Consider the following 20,693-nt stretch of genomic DNA (forward strand, 5'->3'; position numbering starts at 1 on the left):
TGCACTGTACAGCCATATCTCACCTCAGAGGGAGCTTTTGCAAATATTTAACTAAATAGTTGAAGTCACTCAATGCATCGGATGATCCAGAAACCCTATGGACTAACATGTAGCATATCATTCACAGCTGTGGGCTCAAAACCTTTGCTAAATAGCATATGCCTGATCCTGACTGGTACAGTGTTTTGTTAGAGACCATGCAATATGTGGTAGAGACAAAGATGCAAGCCCTCTCAAGACCAACAAGAAATGTTCTGGGCTAACTATGGACATGCCATCCTGAGGTTCAGAGAACAGCTAGACAATGTGCTAAGAAACACTGGGAATCTCTGTGTTAAGACTGAATTACGGTTCTGTGTTAAACCTACGCCGTAGGGTACGCGGCTACACGGGAGACTCTCCGTAGCCTACGCAGTAGCCTGACGTGCACCTCCCAAAAAATGTAACTACGTGTCGAGGCGACACAGACCCAACGCAGACCGAGAGGGCTGTGATTGGTTTGCTTGGTAGCAACGCGTTTCCGGTTCGAGTTCGTGAAGCAGTAATGAACTTTCAGCGCTCTTTTCTTCGTGTGTGTGTGTGATTTTTCTTTTTTGGGGGTTTTGGTTTTTTGCACAATAGTTGTCCTTATCTCTTTGATTCACTGTGACCGGAAAAGCCGGAAGCTAAACAAAGTATCAACTAGCGCTCTGGGGGGGTATTGCACCGCGGCAAAATGGAGTGACAGAGAAGTCCCAAGAGTTCACGACAGCGTCACGGCAACAGCGTAGGCTCTGCGTTGGTTTAAAGCAGAACGTTAAATCAGGCTTTAGGATTGAGACTCTAAGAGATCAAGGTGATGTCAAGGCTCTGTATTCTGAGCTACGGGGTCAATTTCTTACCATGCTCTTTTTTAAAAAGGAAAAAGGGCTCTGCTATCACTGACAATAATGAAAAACTGGAGAGATGGATTGAAGACTATAGTGAACTTGTTTCTGGTATGAGCTCGGTCTATGCTGATACCCTGGAGGCTCTGCATAATGAACCAATCAAGATACAACTTGACATATCACCAGATCTTGATGAGGCAACAGCTACCATAATGAGCTGGTGAGGACCAGATGAGCTACTCAAAGCTGGCATCAATATACTTGCAGTACAGGCTGATATTGTCTTGCTGGTTTACTGGCACAGTTCCACAAGAGTTCAAAGATGCCAAGATCATTACCCTATACAAACAGAAATGTTATGGGGGGGTTGCAGGGGTTGCAACAAATATTGCTGTATCTCCCTTTTCAGTGCCAAGATCATTCCCAGTCGACTGCAGCAGCTAGCTGAAGAGATTTATCCTGAATCTCAATGTGGATTTCGATCATGACGCTCTACCACATTTATGATCTTTTGTGTTTTACAGCTGACGGAAAAGTTGCTAGAACAAAAATAACCTCTCCATGATGCCTTTATTGATCTTACTAAGGCATTTGATTTGGTTGATAAAGTGTCTTTGTTTACTGTTCCCAAGAAATCTGGCTGTCCTCTAATAATCTACCTTGTGCAGTCCTTCCATCAAGGAATGAAAGGCAAAATTTAGCATGATGGCGAAACATCTAACTGTTCTCCCACCAATGGAGGTGTTAAACAAGGCTGTGTCTTAGCCCCCACTGGTATCTACTTTCCCTACGTATTCAGAACTGAATACTATATAAACATTCGTAACCGTGTAAGAGTTTCTCTTCTCACTTGAAATGATGGACATTTTTGTTGTTAAAATTGCAGGGTAAATATTTGCAATTTTTGTGTTGTAATGTACTTTGTTTATATAGCACTTTACAACATCCTTTCGTGTGCCAAATTGATTTACAGCTAGATTTAGATAAAGGGGAAGATAAAAAAGAACAATCAAAAACAATAAAACCATAAAATACAACAAAATCTAATAATATAAAAGTGTCATCACATCACTGGGTGTTAACTGCCATCTCAGATAGGTGTTTTTTTAGCCTAGATTCAAAAATGCCGAGGTCAGAAATAAGCTGCATCTCGGCAGGGAGCAAATCCCGGACCCTGGGGGCAGCAACGGAAAAGGATCGGTCAGCCCAGTGTTTTTATCTTGACCTTGAGACTTCCAGCAAAAGTTGATTAGTTGACCTCAGCGCTCTACCAGGATTAAGGACAGTTAAAAGCTCATATAAATACAAGGGTGCAAGTCCATTAAGAGCTTTAAAAACAATCAAAAGTTTAAAATCAATTTTATAAAGAACGGGAAGCCAATGAAGGGAATGAAGGAGCGATGTGCACACGTCTGTTAGTGTTGGTTGGAAGACGGGTACCAGCATTTTGCACGAATTGAAGACGATAAAGAGAAGACTTGGAGACTCCGACGTAAGTTCTCCAGGTCATGTCGACTTAAAAACATCTTAACTTTGGCCAGGAGTCGCAATTGGAAAAAACTTGTCTTCACCACATTGTTGATTTGTTTGTCAAAGTTCAGATGACTGTCAAAGGTCACTCCCAGATTTCTGATGGTTGAACGGATCCTTGAAGTCAAGGTGCTGAGGCCAGCCATCACAGTATCCCTAAACACAATACATTCAGTTGTGTTGTCGTTTAAATGAAGAAAATTCTGGGCAACCACTGCTTAACTTCAGCAATACATCCGGACAAAGAAGGTTGTGCACCATTTGGCTTCACTGGCAGATAGATTTGTAGATCACCAGCTTAACAGTGAAAGGAAAGATTATGCCTGGCTATAATTGACCCAAGTGGTAACATGTATAGTATAATGAGAAGAGTATAAGGCCAAGAATAGATCATTGTGAGAGCATGAGAGAGAAGCACTGGAAGAGGACAGGTCCCCAACTATGACGGAGAAGGTTCTACTCGATAAGTATGACGTAAACCATTTAAAAAAAGTGCAGTGGATACCAACATGATCGCTTAGACGAGAAAGGAGGACTGCATGGTCCGTGTCAAAGGCTGCTGTCAGATCCAGCAGGACTAAAACAACAGGACACTTGGCATCCACAGACCGAGTGATATGGATTGTGCAATGCAGGTTTTAATTATAAAAAAATTGTCTAGTTAGTAATTCTTTCACCCATCTTCTCTATCCACATTTGTCTTATTAACAGACCGCAGGAATAAATTATTCCAGCTGTCGGTGTACAGTATGATTGGCAGGGTACGTCCTTCACAGACAAAACAGTGGCAATCACCACACCTCCCAGACCATTATTATGTTTTTTACTTCTCAACTAATTGGATTAGTAAAGTAGGAATTTAAATGGTTAGCCTCCACACAAGCAACCTAAACCGAAGCATTGTTTTTTATGTGATGCCGAGCTTACGACTCTTCTGCAGTGTCCGGGAATATTGCTTTAAATTCACTGCAATTATAGTGCAAGAGTGACACTGATCTAAATGAAGAGCTAGTTTATTTAGATCAGTGTCAAAAATGCAGTTTTTACCACACACCTGGTGACATGCTGTAATCTTATAATCTTAATTATTTTAGCGTTAGACTGTGATCATATTAGTGTCTGCATTTGCTTCTTAGTTGATAGCTGCACTGACCCATGATCCTACATCTTTGCTTAGCTGCCAAAAGTTAACAATGTTAATATTCAACTATGCCTGCTCGGCTCATGACAAGAATCATTAGGTTTTCAACTTCACTGACCATCACGAGTGAATAGCCAGTCAGTGGGTGTGAATCTTTCAGTGTCTCATGAGTTGATTCGATTCCAATTGTTGGGGGCACGATTTTCAATTAAAAATTATTTTTGGATCATTGAAGGTGAATGGTGTAAGGAAGTGTGTATTGTAGATTATGTTGGTTATACACTTGAAAAGACAATGTGAGTAAAAGCTATTCTTAGACAAAATGTAACATTTAATCCAAATATTTACTACATAACATGAAATCCTGAATAAAGTGAAAGGGTTAGGTTCCGTCTGTTGTCATCTTTGAAAGATTTTTTTTTACAAAGTAAACATTCTCTTTTAACAGAATAAGATTAAGTTTCAAATAATGTATCCAATAGATACAATTGTTAGGCTCAAGCCAACCGCCTTATTATTTAGTTGAATTTCCAAACTTAAAGTGTGCACAAATAACACTTGAACTGTGTTTCTGTTTATTGAAATTACTCAACAACAGTCATCACATTTGTTTTGTTTGTCCTTTGGTACCAACCAAGATCTTCTGCAGAAAGAGAAACAGATCAATATTTTGTGAAGTAGCCTAAGTCTGCTTTGCTGTGCTGTCACTATCACCTGGAGAGAATACTCTTTCTAGTGCCAGGGATGCATAGCAAACATTTGGCTAATCTAGACAATAAAACTGCAACTCATTTGCAGTTGGCCTTGATGCGGAAGGGTGAACGTCTCCTGAGAGAGCTTTTGGTATGGGGGAGGGGCCCACAGTGGCATCAGCTGCTTGCTGAGAAGAGTGAAAACGGTACTATCCTACACGTTAAGGCTGGATTCTGGTTCTGCGTTAAATCCACGCCGAGCGTGCGTCGCAGGTTGCGCTGCAATGAGCACCCCACGGTGCACGCCACGCCGTGCCTGACGCGCACCTCCCAAAAACTACGCGTCAAGAGGTCGCAGACCAACGCAGACCGAGAGGGCTGTGATTGGTTTGCTTGGTAGCAACGCATTTCCGGTTCGAGTTCGTGAAGCAGCAGTGAACTTTCAGTGCTCTTTTCTTTGTGTGTGTGATTTTTTTAGTTTTGGTCTTTTGCACAATAGTTGTCCTTATCTCTTTGATTCACTGTGACCGGAAAAGTCGGATAAACCATTCAGGAAAAGATCGCACCCCCTAGCGGTCGCGGGGGGTACTGCACCGCGGCAAAATGGAGTGACAGAGAAGTCCGAAGGGTTCACGACGGTGTCACGGCAGCGCCTTGTGCTCTGCGTTGGTGTAGCGCAGAACCATAATCTAGGCTTTAGTCTCTAAAAGTCTTTAACACAACCTGAAAAGTCACTTAATTTTTCAGTAGTTGCTTTTTTGAAGAAAAACGGTACGATTCAACCTGTAGTAACAGCAGCGAGGATTAAATTGGGGTTACTTAAAAATCAATGCGTCTATCTTTTAAATCGATTCAGAATTACTAAGGATAAGAATTGCAATTTATATGTGAATTCATTTTTTTCCAACACCCCTACTAGTCATTCTCCCATTTATCAGATTCTCTGCTGGTCAGATTTAGATAATAAACTGTTGATGCTTCATACGTGTGCAGAGTGAAGCAGATTGTAACATGACATGTGGTGATATGAACTTCACAGTTTGTTCTCATGTTGATTAGTGGGTGTGTGTACACAATTGATCAAAGTATGCTGGGAGATTGGAGTTTGGGATCACGCCGGTGATACAGAGACTCTTTTTACTTATTAGTATCAAGTGCTCAAACTTTGTGGATAAATAAGTTATGAATAAAATGCTACTAAAACACAAAGAATACCTCTTTTTCCCTGTAATGAGTAAAGCAGTAGGCTTGTCTTGCTGCTCAATTAGGGACTTGACTTTTTGATCCAAACTCCCTGCTCGTCTGACATGAAGGACTCCTGTATTTTTGATTTTTAATTTTTCAGACATTATGAATTATACTAACACATGTTTGTATGGTAAGACACACATTTTCTGGGGTATTTTAAAACTGCTCTATACTTTAATAACAGTTACTTGACTATGACCAGGCAGGGTATTTGTGATTGTTTTTCCCAATTTTTAAGACATAGTAAGTAAGACGTAAGTTAGTTTAAACATAATTTTAAAGTAAACACAACTTTATTATATTATTCAACATTTAACAAACTCTAAACATCGAATTTTATAATCACATTGTCAGTCAGGCATGCTCAGCCATTCTCCCTGAAAGAGACAGTAAGACTGTTATGCCAAACTTTAAGCTTGTTATTCGTGAGGTTGTAGGAGTTTGGGAACAAAAGAGCAGAGAAATGCTTTTTGTGGACGAAGAAAAAACTTGTGTTGTTTAATCCAGTCTCTCGTTACTAACTGACCGTTTCCAACGGTAACAGAGCAACAGAAAACACATCGTCATCATTAATAACGGCTAGATTCTTGTGAATTCTAACTTAAACAGTTAAACAGTTAAACAGTTAAACAGTTAAACAGTTAAACAGTGTCCTGCTCATGAGTGGCCACTACAAGGTCATCCATTGTAGGTTTAATGGAGCATTTAGGGTCATTATGTTATTGAAGGGGGCACTGTCCTTTGATCTTCAGGACTCTTACAAAGCATGTCATGTTTTTTCATGAGTATGGTGTATTTTTAACTGTTTACATATTGTACCGTTGATAAAGGGTACCCATGGTGCTTTGCAGCACCCTGCTGGGGAGCCCGACATGGATGTGTGGGATAATGACTTCCCCTGGTTTGTACCTATAAAATGTGTGTGTTCCCTGTTCAAATCTCTCATGGTCTCTGATCTTAACCTGGGCTTGCAACGATATTGTGTGGTGAAATGATCCCTTTGTCACTACTTGCAGACAAAATCCGAGCATAATCAAATATCACCATGCATAACCACCAGAGAACTGCTGGCGATGAAATTATGGAGTTTTCTCTTTCGTCATATCTCTTTATTAGCTCTCCACCTAGAGTTACCCAATGCTTTGCTTTCATTTTATAGCCTTTACTTCCTTTGTGTGAACTTGGCACCTGCTTGAAGGAGCCTAAAGCTGCTGATCTTTGGAGTATTAAAGCAGATAAGACATTCTGCCTGACTTGACCTTTTTTATAATAGTGACTATAGACATGCTATAGGCATGACGAGATAATGAATGACCTCAGATCTCATGAACCCCCCATAGATTTTTTACACTCTAAAATTGTGCAAAACAAGAATGAGACACTAATCTTACATAAAATGTTTAACTTATGTTGGCCATCAGTTCATCTTCCACTCATGCAAACAAAAAACAAGAACTCCAAGACATACTTGTGCTGCAATATCCGTCAGTGTCTTTATTTCTCCAAGTGCAAAGTACAGCGATATGTAGGAGATATCTGAGTGTGGTGTGACACTGAACTTCAACCCATGGCCAGACACACATGCTCACACAGGAAGAGAGAGACTATCATTAGTCACGTCCTTCAACCTCCTTTGGTTGATATTTTACTCATTCTTCCATCTCCCTCTGTTGCACTCTTTTACTCGTCGTTTTCTTTTTCTCTCTCGGAGCTGGTTGGACTGCTGGAGTTCAGTGGACATATTTTATCCAACAGAGCCCATAAAAGGGTAGGTTTTTTTTAAATCCTTGGTTTCTACTCTTTTTCTAAGTAAGAATAGACATTTATTGACATTTATTCCACTCTTTGAGTAGCTTTTTTGCCATATCAGTTGACATTTAAAAGTACCTTTAGTTCTTCATGTTTTCTAGAACAACATTTGACGAAGTCTGTTTGTTGCGCAGTAAAAACAAAAACAGTTTTGTCACTCCAATATCTGATCAGTGGCAGAGTTGTGCTAACCTTTTGTACACAGCTGTCACAGGGATTCATCGACAGGCAGAAGTCAGAGATTAAATACAGGGCTGATGAGGGCTCAGTGCAGTGGCTTTAAAATTAGCAGCCACTGGTGTTTTTGAGGAAGATGGACGGACTGTAAGTAGAGAGAAAAGTAGCATTGAGGTGGCCTTTATGATTATTCATTATTGAGAGGCAGGAGAGCTGAATGAGTGGAGCCACTAATCTAACTCTGAGCCTGATGGACAGATCACAATTACCCTGAAAGAGGAGAAGGTGGGAGAAAGGGGAGCAGCATAGAGAGGCAGCCCCCACCTCCTCATTCTGTCTTTGTTTCTTTCTTATTCCTTTGCATTCGTCTGGCAGGCTTTACTATAGCTAAAGATGGTTCCTGGGCACTAAGCTCCTGTTGGCAGTGCTTCCTTTACTGAGTCGCACACATTTACAATAGTGTACCGGGAAGTGCACACCCACATGTAGCTCTTCACATTACCCACTCGCGCTTGTTGGCAGCACGCTGGTTACGGGCATCCAATTTAATGCTCATTCCCCTCTCTTCCACTCATTTTGCTTCTATAGTATGGCTTTAGATGGCTGTCTAAATCCAGACACACTAAGCCATGTTCACATCCTGTTCTGCTACTACTTTTAGCTCGCGAGCCGATTTCAGGTCAAATCACCACCACCAGCTTTTGATGGTGCAGCTCTGCATCATTTTACTGATGAATCTGTAATGGAAAAGGGAATTTGTAGAGCTGAAGCTAGCGATGGATTTGGTGAGAAATTAGCTTGTTTACCTCTAGTCTCCAGAGAAGATCACATGGAGAAACACACACCTTCTTTCAGTTTTAAAAGTTTACATAGCATGTTATGACAGGAGGTTAAGCAGCAGCCAGATGTATCAGAAATTGACCTCCGTCTATAATAACAGAAATCACTGAAATTTGTGCTAACACAATGTCAAAGAGGAAAGACATCAGCAATAATCTTAGAGAAGCAGCTGCTGGTGCTCAGCAGTTTTAGAACGGTTATAAGACCATTTCCAGACAATCTGGAGTTCATCATTCTGTAGTGCGAACTACCACAAGGGTAAAACATGCAGGACTGTCAACTAGTTGACATAATTGATTATGAAAATTCACTGACAGAAATTTTATTGTCAACGCCTTGCACAAAACCAGGACAAACAGGTCTTTACCGATCAGAGGTTATGTGTAGCTTGCGTTGTCTGCTATGATCAATGTATGCCACCCGCTAAAGAGGAAAAAGAACATATGAACTTCGATGAGGTCTCAGGTTTTTCAGTGGGCGGTACGACAGCTGTGAAATAAAAAAATTATTTAACTCGTCATCTCACCATCTGTGAACATGAAAATTACTTAACGTGTTTACTGAAACTTTTTAACTTTCAGGTGGCAGTTCACAACAGTCTTGGGAGTCTCAGTTTTTAAAGATTAAATCCAAGGGTTTTTGGGGGTTATCTTTCCCCTCCAGTTGCTAGCGACTGCATTCAATGACATACGGTAATGCAACTGTAACTGGCACAGTTTTGTTATTTAGTTCCTGTTTTATTTTGAAACCCTTCTGTGTATATCCTAGTGTATCTGGTCTTGTCTTTCCTTTGCTCGCTGCTGGTTTCTTTCCTCTATGTTTCAGGTGAAGTTTCTTTGGATTTTTATCATGTTCTGGTTTTTGAATCCTGCTAACCAGCACTTTTGGTTTTGTTTAAATTAAATAAATCACTATTTTTGGAACTCCTGGTCTGGGTCCTATCCTCCAAACCCGTGACGGTAACGTACACCAATGGTGACTATTCAACGGATTAATTGCAAAAAAATTTCACACTGACTTAATTTTATTACGACTTATATTACAGCTCTGTTAGGAAACTCACAGCAGGTGAAACTAAACATTGGTCCTGTCTCCTTGTCGTATTGGCTCTGGGGAAATGTATTGCATCAGGCTGGTAAATATCCTTTAGCTTTTCACTTTATCCCATGTTGTTTCATCATCCTCTGATTCTTTTTCTGTGAATTTAGTCTGTTTTCAGGGCAGGTTTTGGTAGATGGACATTTTATTGGTAGAGAAACGTAAAACATCATTAGAATGTCTGATTGTCCCAGAATCCAAAATATAAAGTGTAACTAACAGTTTAGGTCTGTTTATTTTTTTCACTTGCCTCACCAGGCAAGCACATCAGTTGTCCCTCTTGTCTATATGCAGAGTTCACTGGCCCTAGGCGAGCAAGCAAGCACTAAAGACAGACAAAGTGCTGAAGTTAAATTTGAAGCCATGTGTCTAAGGTTGAAATTTGTTCTTTGTGCAAAAAGCATGATCCCACCCATATCTGAAAATCTACTCCAGAGTGGCTGAAAGAAATTAATCAGGGTGCAGCAAAGACCCCGTCAAAGACCAGATCTCAGCCTGCTGAAATTCCTTGGGTGGGAGCTTGAAAGAGCCACGTACAAATGCATGACTGGAAATGTAAATGAACTGCAGCCCTGTTGTAAAGAGTCGGCCCAAAGTCCTCAACAATGACACAAACTGATGACTTCATGCAGAAAACATTTCTGTCCAAACTTCAAGTTATTGCACCTTAAGGTGGTTGAATAACAAAGTCTACTTGGTTTTTTTGAGCACTGCCTCTGCGTTTAGTTTTATTTTATGTTAGATGTATAATAATACAGTGTACAATATGTCGTGTTGTTCATCTGAGACTATTTACCCAATTTAAGACCAGATAATTTTTTTAAATATTGCCTGACATGTATGGAGAACAGTAGTTGTAATTTCTTCTGTGTAGTTGTATTGTTACATATGTTATCTACTCTTATTTCTTGAACATGTACTTTGTAGATTTTGAGGTTTCTGAAAAGTCTGTATTGGACTTTAAATTTGCAATACTTTATCCCAAAAATTGTCTTAGTTAATCAGGAGCTTTAATGGGTTTCATTAAATTGGGTTTGTATCTTTTGGTGCTTGATTGCTTTTTAATATTTTCTTTTTGCATCTTGCTGATTTTTAGGACTGAAGCTGCACCTTATATGTGGTTGAATCAGTTTAAGTTAGTCACTCTGAGCTCTCTTTTTTTTGTAGTTATTAGGTAGAAACCTGTTTGTTTGAGGTTGAAGCCTTGAGAAAACCTCTGTGTTTCCCCTTTTGTGTTTGATTTTCCGCATTTACAGAATGCCTTTTCATAAAATAACAAGAGCGCAGAGAAACACACGGGGACATTTTCGCCGTTAAACCTGAAGCCGCTCCACTCCATCCTGTCTACTCTGATTTTACTTCCTATGTCTTTTTTCTCTCCCCTTTTACCCTGACGCTCATTATCTTACTCACCCACTCTATGTTCCCTCACCCCTTACTTTCTTCGCACTCTGTTCATTTCGCGTCTCTCTAACCCCTCTCCCGTCATACTCGCTCTCTCTCCATCCATTTGGCGGAACAGTGCTGCTGATAATGCCTGTAATTGGAGTGACTCACACTTTTCCTGTGTGTTTGGACCAGATAAAGAATATTGTCAGCATTTTGCCGACATGGCCTCTGCTGGCAGAATTAAATGGACTCTGTTCTGTTCTGTCTCCGGCAAATTAAAAGCCTCTCAATTCATCTGTTCTCGCCCGAGGCTTACAGGGGCCTCCTATTCACTCTGAAACACAGTGGAGAGGGGGAGGATGAGAATGACAGAGATTTCCCTCTTCCCCAAGAAACACCAGTCTTTTGGTTTGTTCAAGCTTGCACTCAGCTGCTGTTAGATGAAGAGGAGGAGGGAAAGAGAGGTCAAGTCTGATCAGAGGGTAGTCAGATTCATTATGTAGCATGTCACCTTGCAGCAAAGACAGCGAGCGTTCTCTTGCTGTCTTTGCACTTCTGTATTCCCGAGTAAGAATGGTGCTTTTCTTCGTGTGTGTGAATGTAAATGTGTGTTTTGTGAATTTACATAAAAGAAAAATGTAGTCCCTGGCCGTTTTCAAAATCTCTGACTGACTTCTGCTGTAATGGCACATTGCATGATGGGATACAGTTAATGTAGTTTTCAAAACTTCAACCCGGTCATTTTTAGTGTTTGCCGGTGGAGGTCTGCTAATTTTACACTGTTACCTTTAAGGAAAACGAGCCCCAACACCGGTTCTTCCATTGAGAAGAATGCCTTCACTTTACGACGAAGAGTTTTGCAAATGTTACTGATGGCGATCCAGAGGGTGATACAAAAAGTCTTGCATGCTTTTCTTGGATGAAGTCCCTCTTTTCTACTTTAATGGCTTTGAATCTAATGTGGAAAATAATCAAATAAATAGAAAAGTTGCTATTCCAGCACTGGTATTTCACATCTCACTGCACATGCTGATTTCATGATTCCTGATTCTGCTGTGAATTACTGAAGTTGTGTTAATTTAGTTCCTTGTAACATGACAAAACTATCCTCTCATTTGAGCTGTGGTTTAACACTGCACTAAACCTGCACTTGGAGCTTCACTTATGCTAAAAAGAAACAAAAAAACAGACTTTCCTAAACATGGCATTTCGTTTGAAAATCATGAAAATGAAGAAAAAAATTCCTAGTTGATTAAAACTCTCTTAACGTCCCGTGTAGAATGTCAAGTTAATTTTCATTACTAATCCTTTTAAAGCCACTTAAATAACTGCCACATGATTGGAGATGGAAGTGAACTGGAGAGGTGGACTGCTCTGCAGTAAATGCTCTTGCTGAGCCACATTATTGACAGGAAGCACAAAGGGTTGTGAGGGTCTCTCCAGTCCGTTACCATGGGCAACATCTACTCAAGGCAGATCAGAAATGAGCTCATTCTCATTCCTGCTGAGAAGTCCTACCAGGTTTCGCCTGTTCAGAGTAAGCACAACCTAACCACAGGAAACTTGTGTCTTCCTCTCTTCCTCCTGCAGATATCTGCGGCTGTGTGTGGGATGTTGTGTCAGGGCTAAAGCCCATCCCTCTCCCATGAGCCTGTGTGCCCACGCACAGACACGGCGCCCCCACGCACACACCCGGCGCCCACGCACCCACAGCCGGCACTGACGCTGTGAACTGGAACCTCAGAGCCCAGCGGATACCAGCCGAGCCAAGCGGAGCGCAGTCTAGCTCACTTGGAGTCTGAGGATGTCAACAGAGACAGAACTCCAGCCAGCGGTCAGGCCCAGCAGCGTCAGACGGGACTCCAAGAGGAAAGGTAAGTGCAGCGTCACCAAACACAAATCCTACTTTTACCAATTTAAAGGCTCATTTGTACTAAACAGGATACTTCAGAACCTCTAGGCCACACATGGGCAAAACCCCCGAGGGCTAGATTTTGCCTCCAGTATGTTCCTGTTTCTCATAAATGGTACAACAAACATTTAAAAAACATTAATGTTCAAAACTGCATGTTGTTAAAGATTCTTTTTTTTTTTTTTTTTTTTTTTTTTTTTCCCTTTTGTTAAAGATTCTTCAGTTGATTGCCACTTCATATTGCTGTATTGCATATTGCTGGGTCCTGTCTGTCGAGCGCGCACGCTGATTATGACACAAACTGGTAATTGATGTGGAAAGAAGAAAAAGTACCTTGAAAAAAACCCCCAAATGAAAACATGCGCGTACAGTCTTTTACAGAACAGTCCAGTGTCCACGATTAAGCAGCAGTATCAAGCTAAAAGCTATTTTATAGGTTTGTGAAATCAAGCTAAACTTCATCTGATCTCAATTATCTATAAATTTATCTATAATATTATCTACAAATATTAAAAGATGCTGGCCATCACTGCTCAAGGCTCGTCTTGTTTGCTTTCACTGTGTTCCTGAATCCACGTCTAAACTGTTCATGAGAGCTACAGGACTCGCTGAGTGGCGTCTGCTTCATCTGGAACCACCAGTGTAAAATACACGGGCCTCCGGCGCACAGACACGCGCAGACCCGGGGATGACCATCATCTTTTCATTAGGGAAGGGAAGTGAAGGGATTTGTTCCTCTAGATTCCTCTGTTGCTGACTATTTAAACACCTTAAACCTTTTTATTATAATTTATTTATTTTTATAATTTTTTTCCGTGTTTTATCATCCAGCAATTATATAGCTGTTATGCATGTTTTAAGATAAGATAGTCCTTTATTACTTCCTCAATGGGCAAACTCACGTGTTAGCAGCAGTACACTTAACACACACACACATGCAGGGAAGGTGGTAAAAAAGTAAAAGATATATATATAATTACAAGATATGGACAATATATACATTGCGGTGGAGATAAAAAAATAGTGCAAATGAAAAAAAGAGTGCAAAAAAATACAGGTAAAATGAGTGTGAGGTAGACGGACAGATATTGCATAGATATTGCACATCTTGTTATTGCACATGTTATTTATTATAAGTGTCTGCTATTGGGACAAAACAATTTCCCTGAAGGGATTAATAAAGTAATTATCTCTTTTCCACCAAACCGGTTCCAGGGCTGGTTCTGGTTCGGGGCCCGTGCTGAGTTTGGAACCGGACTTTCTGTTTCCACTGACAAAGAACTGGCTCCAGGCCAGAAAAACCGGTTCCAAGGTAGCACCAACTCTTTGCTGGGCTAAAGCGAAAGAACCACTAATGTAAGCGGAGGGGGCAGAGTTGTAATTAAGGGCAATAGCAATACTGGGAGACGGCTGGATGCAGCAAAGCAGCAGTTGTCTGCGGAGGAGACAACCTGTCTCTTAGCGATATGATCCACCGAGGGTGCTACGCGGACCAGGTCCGTATTAGAGCAAATACGTTGTTGTTGGTTCGATTTTTGCGCCACTGCAAACGCAGCGACGTAATGACGTGGCTCCCCTTAGCACCCTGAGCTATGGAAAATCAACCCGGTTGTGAACCAGGACCTTGCACTGGCCCAGAACCTGCCCTAGAATCAGATTGGTGGAAAAGGGCAAGACAAAGCTGTTAAAGATCTGTGCCTCTAATCTGCCGAGATAGTTTGTTTTTGGTATGAGTAGCCCATAAGTTTTTGTTTTCATTGTCATTCTAGCTTTCTGCTTTTTTCCAAATTTGCATCATCCATAAAATGAGTGTTTGAATGAAATGTGTTGTTATTCAGGCATAATCTGCCATCTGATTGAAAGGGGTAGTTGATGGCTTTGGGAAAGTTGATCTGAAACCACGCTGTATTACAGTTTTTCTCAATTGGTTTGGTACATTTTTCACATCAGAATTGAAATTCTCAAAAGTTCTTGTTCAGTTTTCACATCATCATGCCATTTGTGCAGATGAAAAAGGCAGTTTCTCATTGCATTGAACAAATTGCAAATGCTTTTGTCCATCCATGCAAATGATTGTGTACAATTCTCAGTTTTTTCGTACATTATCAATTGCTTTTGTCATGCTAATCAAAATGCTTTGTTATAGGAATCTATCAAATAGTCTCTTTCCCCAAAACATTTAGGCTATAGTTCATCATATAAGTCTTCACATGCAAAATGATTTACCAAGCCATCATAGCATGTCAAGTATATATACATTTCCATAAGACATTTGTCTGTAAATATGATCTAAATTGGTAAATTCCTCCCAGGTGAATCTAGACTTTCTCTAATGAAAAGAGTTGATCAACCAATGATCGACAGTTTTCTGAATGAGCTCAAGGGAGCATCTCATGAACAATCTACTGGGGAGTATATAGGTAACCAGAGCAATTTAGAAAGTTACAATTGCAGGACAATGACACATTTGCAAACATCCAAACAGTCAGGATCTCTACCATTGACAGAGTGCTAAAAAAACAACACATGCGCATGAAACAGCTATACACTGTCCCATTTGAAAGAAATGTTGAGAGGGTGAAGGAGCGGGAAGAAGCTGAAGATCAGGATTGAGATTAGAATTTGGGGAGTTGTTCATATTTTTTTGTTTACCTACTGTATGACCTATGTTTATATTTTTGACCTATGTTTACACTTACGTATTGTATTTCACCTTTGTTATGTGCAGTGCTGTCTTTTTTTTTCTTTACGGACTGCAATGTCAATGTTTGCCAATGAAGAAGTCATTCTGTAAATGTGAATCTTGTCTTTTCCAATCAATCTCACACGTATACATTATATGAGGTCAAATGTACAACACTTGTCATCACACCTAAACCACATTTTACATCAACATGTCCCTTCAAAGTGCCTTCAATTGCCAACATGACTAATGAATTTGACTGTCTTATCTGTACACAATGACACAATGATTAAACATTCTGATGGCACTGACAAGTATATTGACACAAAAACTTGCTTTTGAGGGATGGACTAAGGATTTTGAGCAAGAGACTGGCTTTTGCAGGTGATCCACAGTGTTTTGCTATTTGTTCAAACTGTTTTGAGAAATGCACTTGATCTTCTGCAAATTGCAAGAATGATTGGAAAAATGTACCAAAGTGATTGAGAAAAACTGTAATAAAGCAATAAAGCACAGGTATGAGACACCAAGCCAGCGACATAGCACCCGGATTTTGCAACGTCTAAATGGAAATGAGCGGGCATTCAAGCTGTTCTTTCCAGCCACGTTGTGTCAACTGTAACTTGTCTTCTGTCGTCCTGTTAGGAAGGAAGGTTACATCCCGGTACATAATTGTTAATTGTAGCTTTCCGTGCTTGTTTGGGATTGACAGCAAATTACAGGGCTGCAGTTGTTCATAGCTGATGAACAGATGCTGCCGTGCTACGTTACAGCAGGCAGCTCCCCAACAGGTGCAGGAGTGATTTGTTAGGTGAGGACCAAAAGGCTCCAGGTGTGAGACTCTCCAGAGACCAGTAGCTAGCAGGTGTGTGAGAGAGCGCCTGGGCATTTTCAGAGCAGAGGTGATGTTGGAAGAGGGTAGGCCCTGGCAGGAAAACCATCACCCCGCTGCTCTGTGCCACATGCCAACGCTGCGAGAGTGATGCCCGGCACTCTCTGAAGCAGCATCTGATGGATGTTGCGAATACTCCACAAGCTGTCAGGAATCCTGCACACTCACAATCACCTGCTGCAGATGCCTCACTGCACATCATTGTTCTCCCATACAGTGTGTGCACGGCGCCTGAATACCTCTCATGTCCTATTTAGAAACTCCATTGTTCTGCTGCAATGGAGATCATGTTCATCATTCAGACTGCTCTCTATATTTAGAGAATGCAGACACAACACACACGCAACACACACACACACGCACACACAGTATTGGGACTGAAGCCCAGAAGAGCATATGAGAGGGAAGATGAATGGTTTGCCTTCAGCTTTGAGAGTTGAGGGTTTATTCTCTGTCTTTCTCTTTCTCTCTCACACCTACTCACACACTCAGACCGTCAGACACACACACATTTTCACACACACTTCACCTTATAACTTGTCTCTCTTTCCGTCTTTCATTCTTTTCACAAATGGGACGCAGCATTTGCTCAGGTATAGACTCTTTGAGCTCAGCTCACGCAGGATGCATTTATCTTTCCTGTGATCTGGGTCATTCTTCCCGAAAGACGCGCTCAGATATACATGTAGTCGCTGGAGTCGGGTGATGAAAGTCACAGGCAATCATATTACCACACGCAAGCGGTGAATCGGCACAGGGAAACGGAAACTTTGCTAATGTGCTTCATGTGTTGCACCTGAAGCCACTGTTTTTGTGCAGCACTCAGACACACATACGTTTATGGAGGGGTTGAATCCTGAAATATCCCTCTTCTCCGTCCTCCTCCCACTCCTAAGACTCCTGCACGACCTTGTCCTGGATAAGTGAGACACAGAACGGAGACTAATTGAGGAGAACGAGGGAGAAAGAAGTCTAACGAGTCGATGTGAGTGAGAGCTGTTTAATCTCAGGCCTTTGTTTCACCCTTGTGAGGAAATAAAAACAGCGAACCGCTACATGTCACACATTAATCACAGCCATGGCGCTGCATTGCTGCGTGGGAGCAGTTCCCAGCGCACGTGTCTGGTCTCTGTACACGCAATTATGTTTCATCTGTGAACCCATGTCATTTTTCTAGGAGTACTTTATTTTTTTTCTCAAAGTAGAATTGAATTACCATAACAGAGTTGGGATAACCTTTAAACTTTAGCATTTAGCTGAATAAGTGCAGCTTCCTTTAACAACGAATTAGTCAGTCTTCCTGGTCAGACTTGGTTCTTGAAGTATAATAGTCTTAATTAATCCTATTCAAATATTGGGAGATTACATCTCTCTGCCTCACTATCGTTTTTTTTTTCCCCCTTTCCTCCTCCCCCGACTCCTCTGCTTGTAGCACTTGCCTGTTTATTTCCTCCCTGCCAGTGCGACCTTAGAGTTAAGAAGATGAGCCAACTCCAGTAAGACGCCTTCAAATGATGTTTGTTAATTAGTCAACCTCTTAGTTTTTCGAAAAAGACACACATTTTATATCCTTCATTATTAATAAAAGATGCAGTTGACAGTCTGCCAGTACAAACACTTTTATGTGAGTGTCAAATGAGAACAGGGAGCCAGTTTGACATTTATGAAAAGCCCAACAGCTGCATGCGGTTTTGTCACCACTTGGAAATTTGCAGCGCCCACCTTGTTAATGAATTATGATGAACCATGGATGCCATATTTTCTGGGTTGTCTTTGAATCCCAATTTCACACTTTTGCCATGTGAGAAAATTGTTCTGACAGTACACTGTAGCACTTCATCAAAACTGCACTCTGTCAAACCAAATGTAGTTTATATTCAAATGTAGAATGCACTCATAAAAACGATGTCACCCTCCTCAGGACCTCTAATTGACTGTCAACACCGGACAGTCGGACTGGTTCGTTCCACGGCTAGCCAAGAACCAAATGAGTTTGTGCACCATGTTTACTGCAGCTGTAGCAACGTTGCTTGGGTTTGTTAACACCTAGCCACTCATATGTGCCTTTTTGCCACGCAGCTGTGGTTGGAAGCACATAAGAAATATACAAGTATATAAATGGAAGCCATAACTGAAGTCCACCTAATGTGGATATTCAAATAAGTAATATGTATTTAGTTTGGCATTTAGATCTCATCAGATGGGACAAAATACACTGGAATACAGTATAAAAAAAGGAATGCAAACTATCAGCCCCGGGCTCCACGATGCCAGGCAGTCAGAACAGCCCACTAGAGGACGTCGTCCCTGGTCTCCCTGGTGGGAGACACAGCAAACCTTTTGGAAATGGCAAATGATTGACATCCCATCCTGGAGAAGTTGGACTGTCCGAGCAGCGTCTGTAGGGTCCACGTGACGCAACACGGACCCCAGCCGAATGGTAAGTATAGATAGATAGATAGATAGATAGATAGATAGATAGATAGATAGATAGATAGATAGATAGATAGATAGATAGATAGATAGATAGATAGATAGATAGATAGATAGATAGATAGATAGATAGATAGATTGTCCAGCAGCTCATCAAAACATAAAAATCAACCACACTTCCACTCAGACAATAAAAGCACATTCATATTAAAATAAACATGAAATATAAGGTTTAAAAATAGCATGTAAAGTGCAAACTAAAATATAGTCCAGTTGTGGCAGAGGTGAGTGTGTGTGGGACTGAGTTTTCATTTCATTTAATTTATTCCATTCATGGTATATCTTCTTAACAATGTTGTACAAAATTCCATGAAGTACACATTATCACCATGAAGAAAAGGAGCAGAAAGAAGAAAACGTATGATACCTGCCCCTCTCTGTAAATACAATTACATTGACTTGCTGAACACCAATCTATCTATACATATATAAACAAGAAAACAAACAAAAATACCACTCTTCTATCTATTTTTTTCTCTTTCTCCTTCTTCTTTTTTGTAGGCACTTATCTTCTCTTTTTTAAACATTTTCTTAAGCTGACCCAAACTTGTGCAATCTCTCAGTTCCTTGCTTTGTCCATGCCATAATTTTACACCTGTAACAGAAATACACCTTTGTTTTAGTTCAAGAGGAGTTAAACAGTAGTTTGTCAGAAAAGGTGTTGGTTTTAAAACTATTCCTGTTTTGGAGGTCGTCTCATGGTTGCCCTTCTGGTGCACCTGTTGCTCATTTAATTCACACCAAAGCAGCTGAACCCGACTAACAACCCCTTCCGCTACTTAACTGACCAGATCAATATTCAGGAAATTTAAGTGACTGGATAATATACACTGATTAAAAAGCGTCTCTTTTAATTCTTGTGAACAGTAAATGGTTGTTACGTCACCATTCGATGTTCAATAAAACACTCTGCGATGCCGCTCTGTCTTTCATGTCGGCAACAAATACTATTACAAGTTGTAATATCTTCCACTGCTGTCAACACATGCAGTCAGCTGTCATCACAAGTCTGAAAAATCTGGCCTCTCCCACAATGGTGCTGAGATGAGGATGTGTAGGAGGCTGATCTGGAGCGGAGCCGGCACCCGCAGCATGAAAAGAGTAGTTAAGGGCTATAGCTGTGCAGCTGTTGGCCTTTGTGTTTGTGTGCAAGTGTGTTTGCTCGTCTCTGGTGAGCGATTAGCAAACACATTATCTGCTTCGTGTGGATATTATGTGCATATCCAGTCTATCTGGAACGATCACCAGGGCCATTTACTGGGATATCTTTCCCTGGGCATTTTGAGCATGTGTGTGCTTTTTGCATGTACCTTTTTGTGTGTGATGGGGTGAGGGTGATTGTCAGGGGTGATACCTTACATGAGAGGTTGTCGGATTTGTTTCCTCCAATCAGACGATTAATCTGAATTGGTCGTTTGATGTTCCTGTTGTGGAGGCCAGCGGGCGATTACTTTGAGAGAAGACACCCACATCCTTTCCAAACGGGCCTCCTGCCACCGCTAACACCACGATTAGAGAACGATACCGATTCCTCTCCTGATATTCTGTACCATTTTCTCACATAAGCTCATTCCTCAAACGTCTTGATGTATCCATTCTTTTAGCACAACCATAACGTAAGGTCTGTCATCTTCCCTCTCAGTTCCTTTTGTTTTTTGTCGGACCCATATATTTGTTTTTATTTTCCATATTAATTGACTAACAGGAAGGATATCTCCCACCCCTCAGCAAACTCTCATTATTCTTTCATAGCAGCTGCTCCAATGTCATGCTCTTTTTCTTCCTCTCCTGAGCTTCATCCGAGCTTTCAGATGTGACCACACCGAATTAGCATTCAAAACGCCTGACTCAGAGAGAAAAATACACAACAGTGAAAGCCTTTTATTTGCTTTGGTGCATCTTGAACTGTGTGTGTGTGTG

At 41.0% G+C, this 20,693-nt stretch overlaps 1 protein-coding gene across 5 annotated transcripts in view; it reads left to right on the forward strand.

The window, feature by feature from the left end:
* The window catches only part of dab1a (DAB adaptor protein 1a), a 127,190-nt gene that overhangs the window by 44,461 nt on the left and 62,036 nt on the right, over positions 1-20,693 (forward strand). For 4 of the 5 annotated variants that reach the window (XM_061738077.1, XM_061738079.1, XM_061738076.1 and 1 more), the window contains exons 1-2: positions 7,051-7,248; positions 12,384-12,667. In XM_061738077.1, coding sequence (XP_061594061.1) covers positions 12,598-12,667 — 70 coding nt within the window. In that variant the 5' untranslated portion in view covers positions 7,051-7,248; positions 12,384-12,597. Of the gene's footprint in view, positions 1-7,050; positions 7,249-12,383; positions 12,668-20,693 lie in introns of those variants that run through there. The other variant, XM_061738075.1, reaches the window with a different exon arrangement.

The sequence above is a fragment of the Cololabis saira genome, chromosome 13, assembly GCF_033807715.1.
Source record: "Cololabis saira isolate AMF1-May2022 chromosome 13, fColSai1.1, whole genome shotgun sequence".
Taxonomy (NCBI): domain Eukaryota; kingdom Metazoa; phylum Chordata; class Actinopteri; order Beloniformes; family Belonidae; genus Cololabis; species Cololabis saira.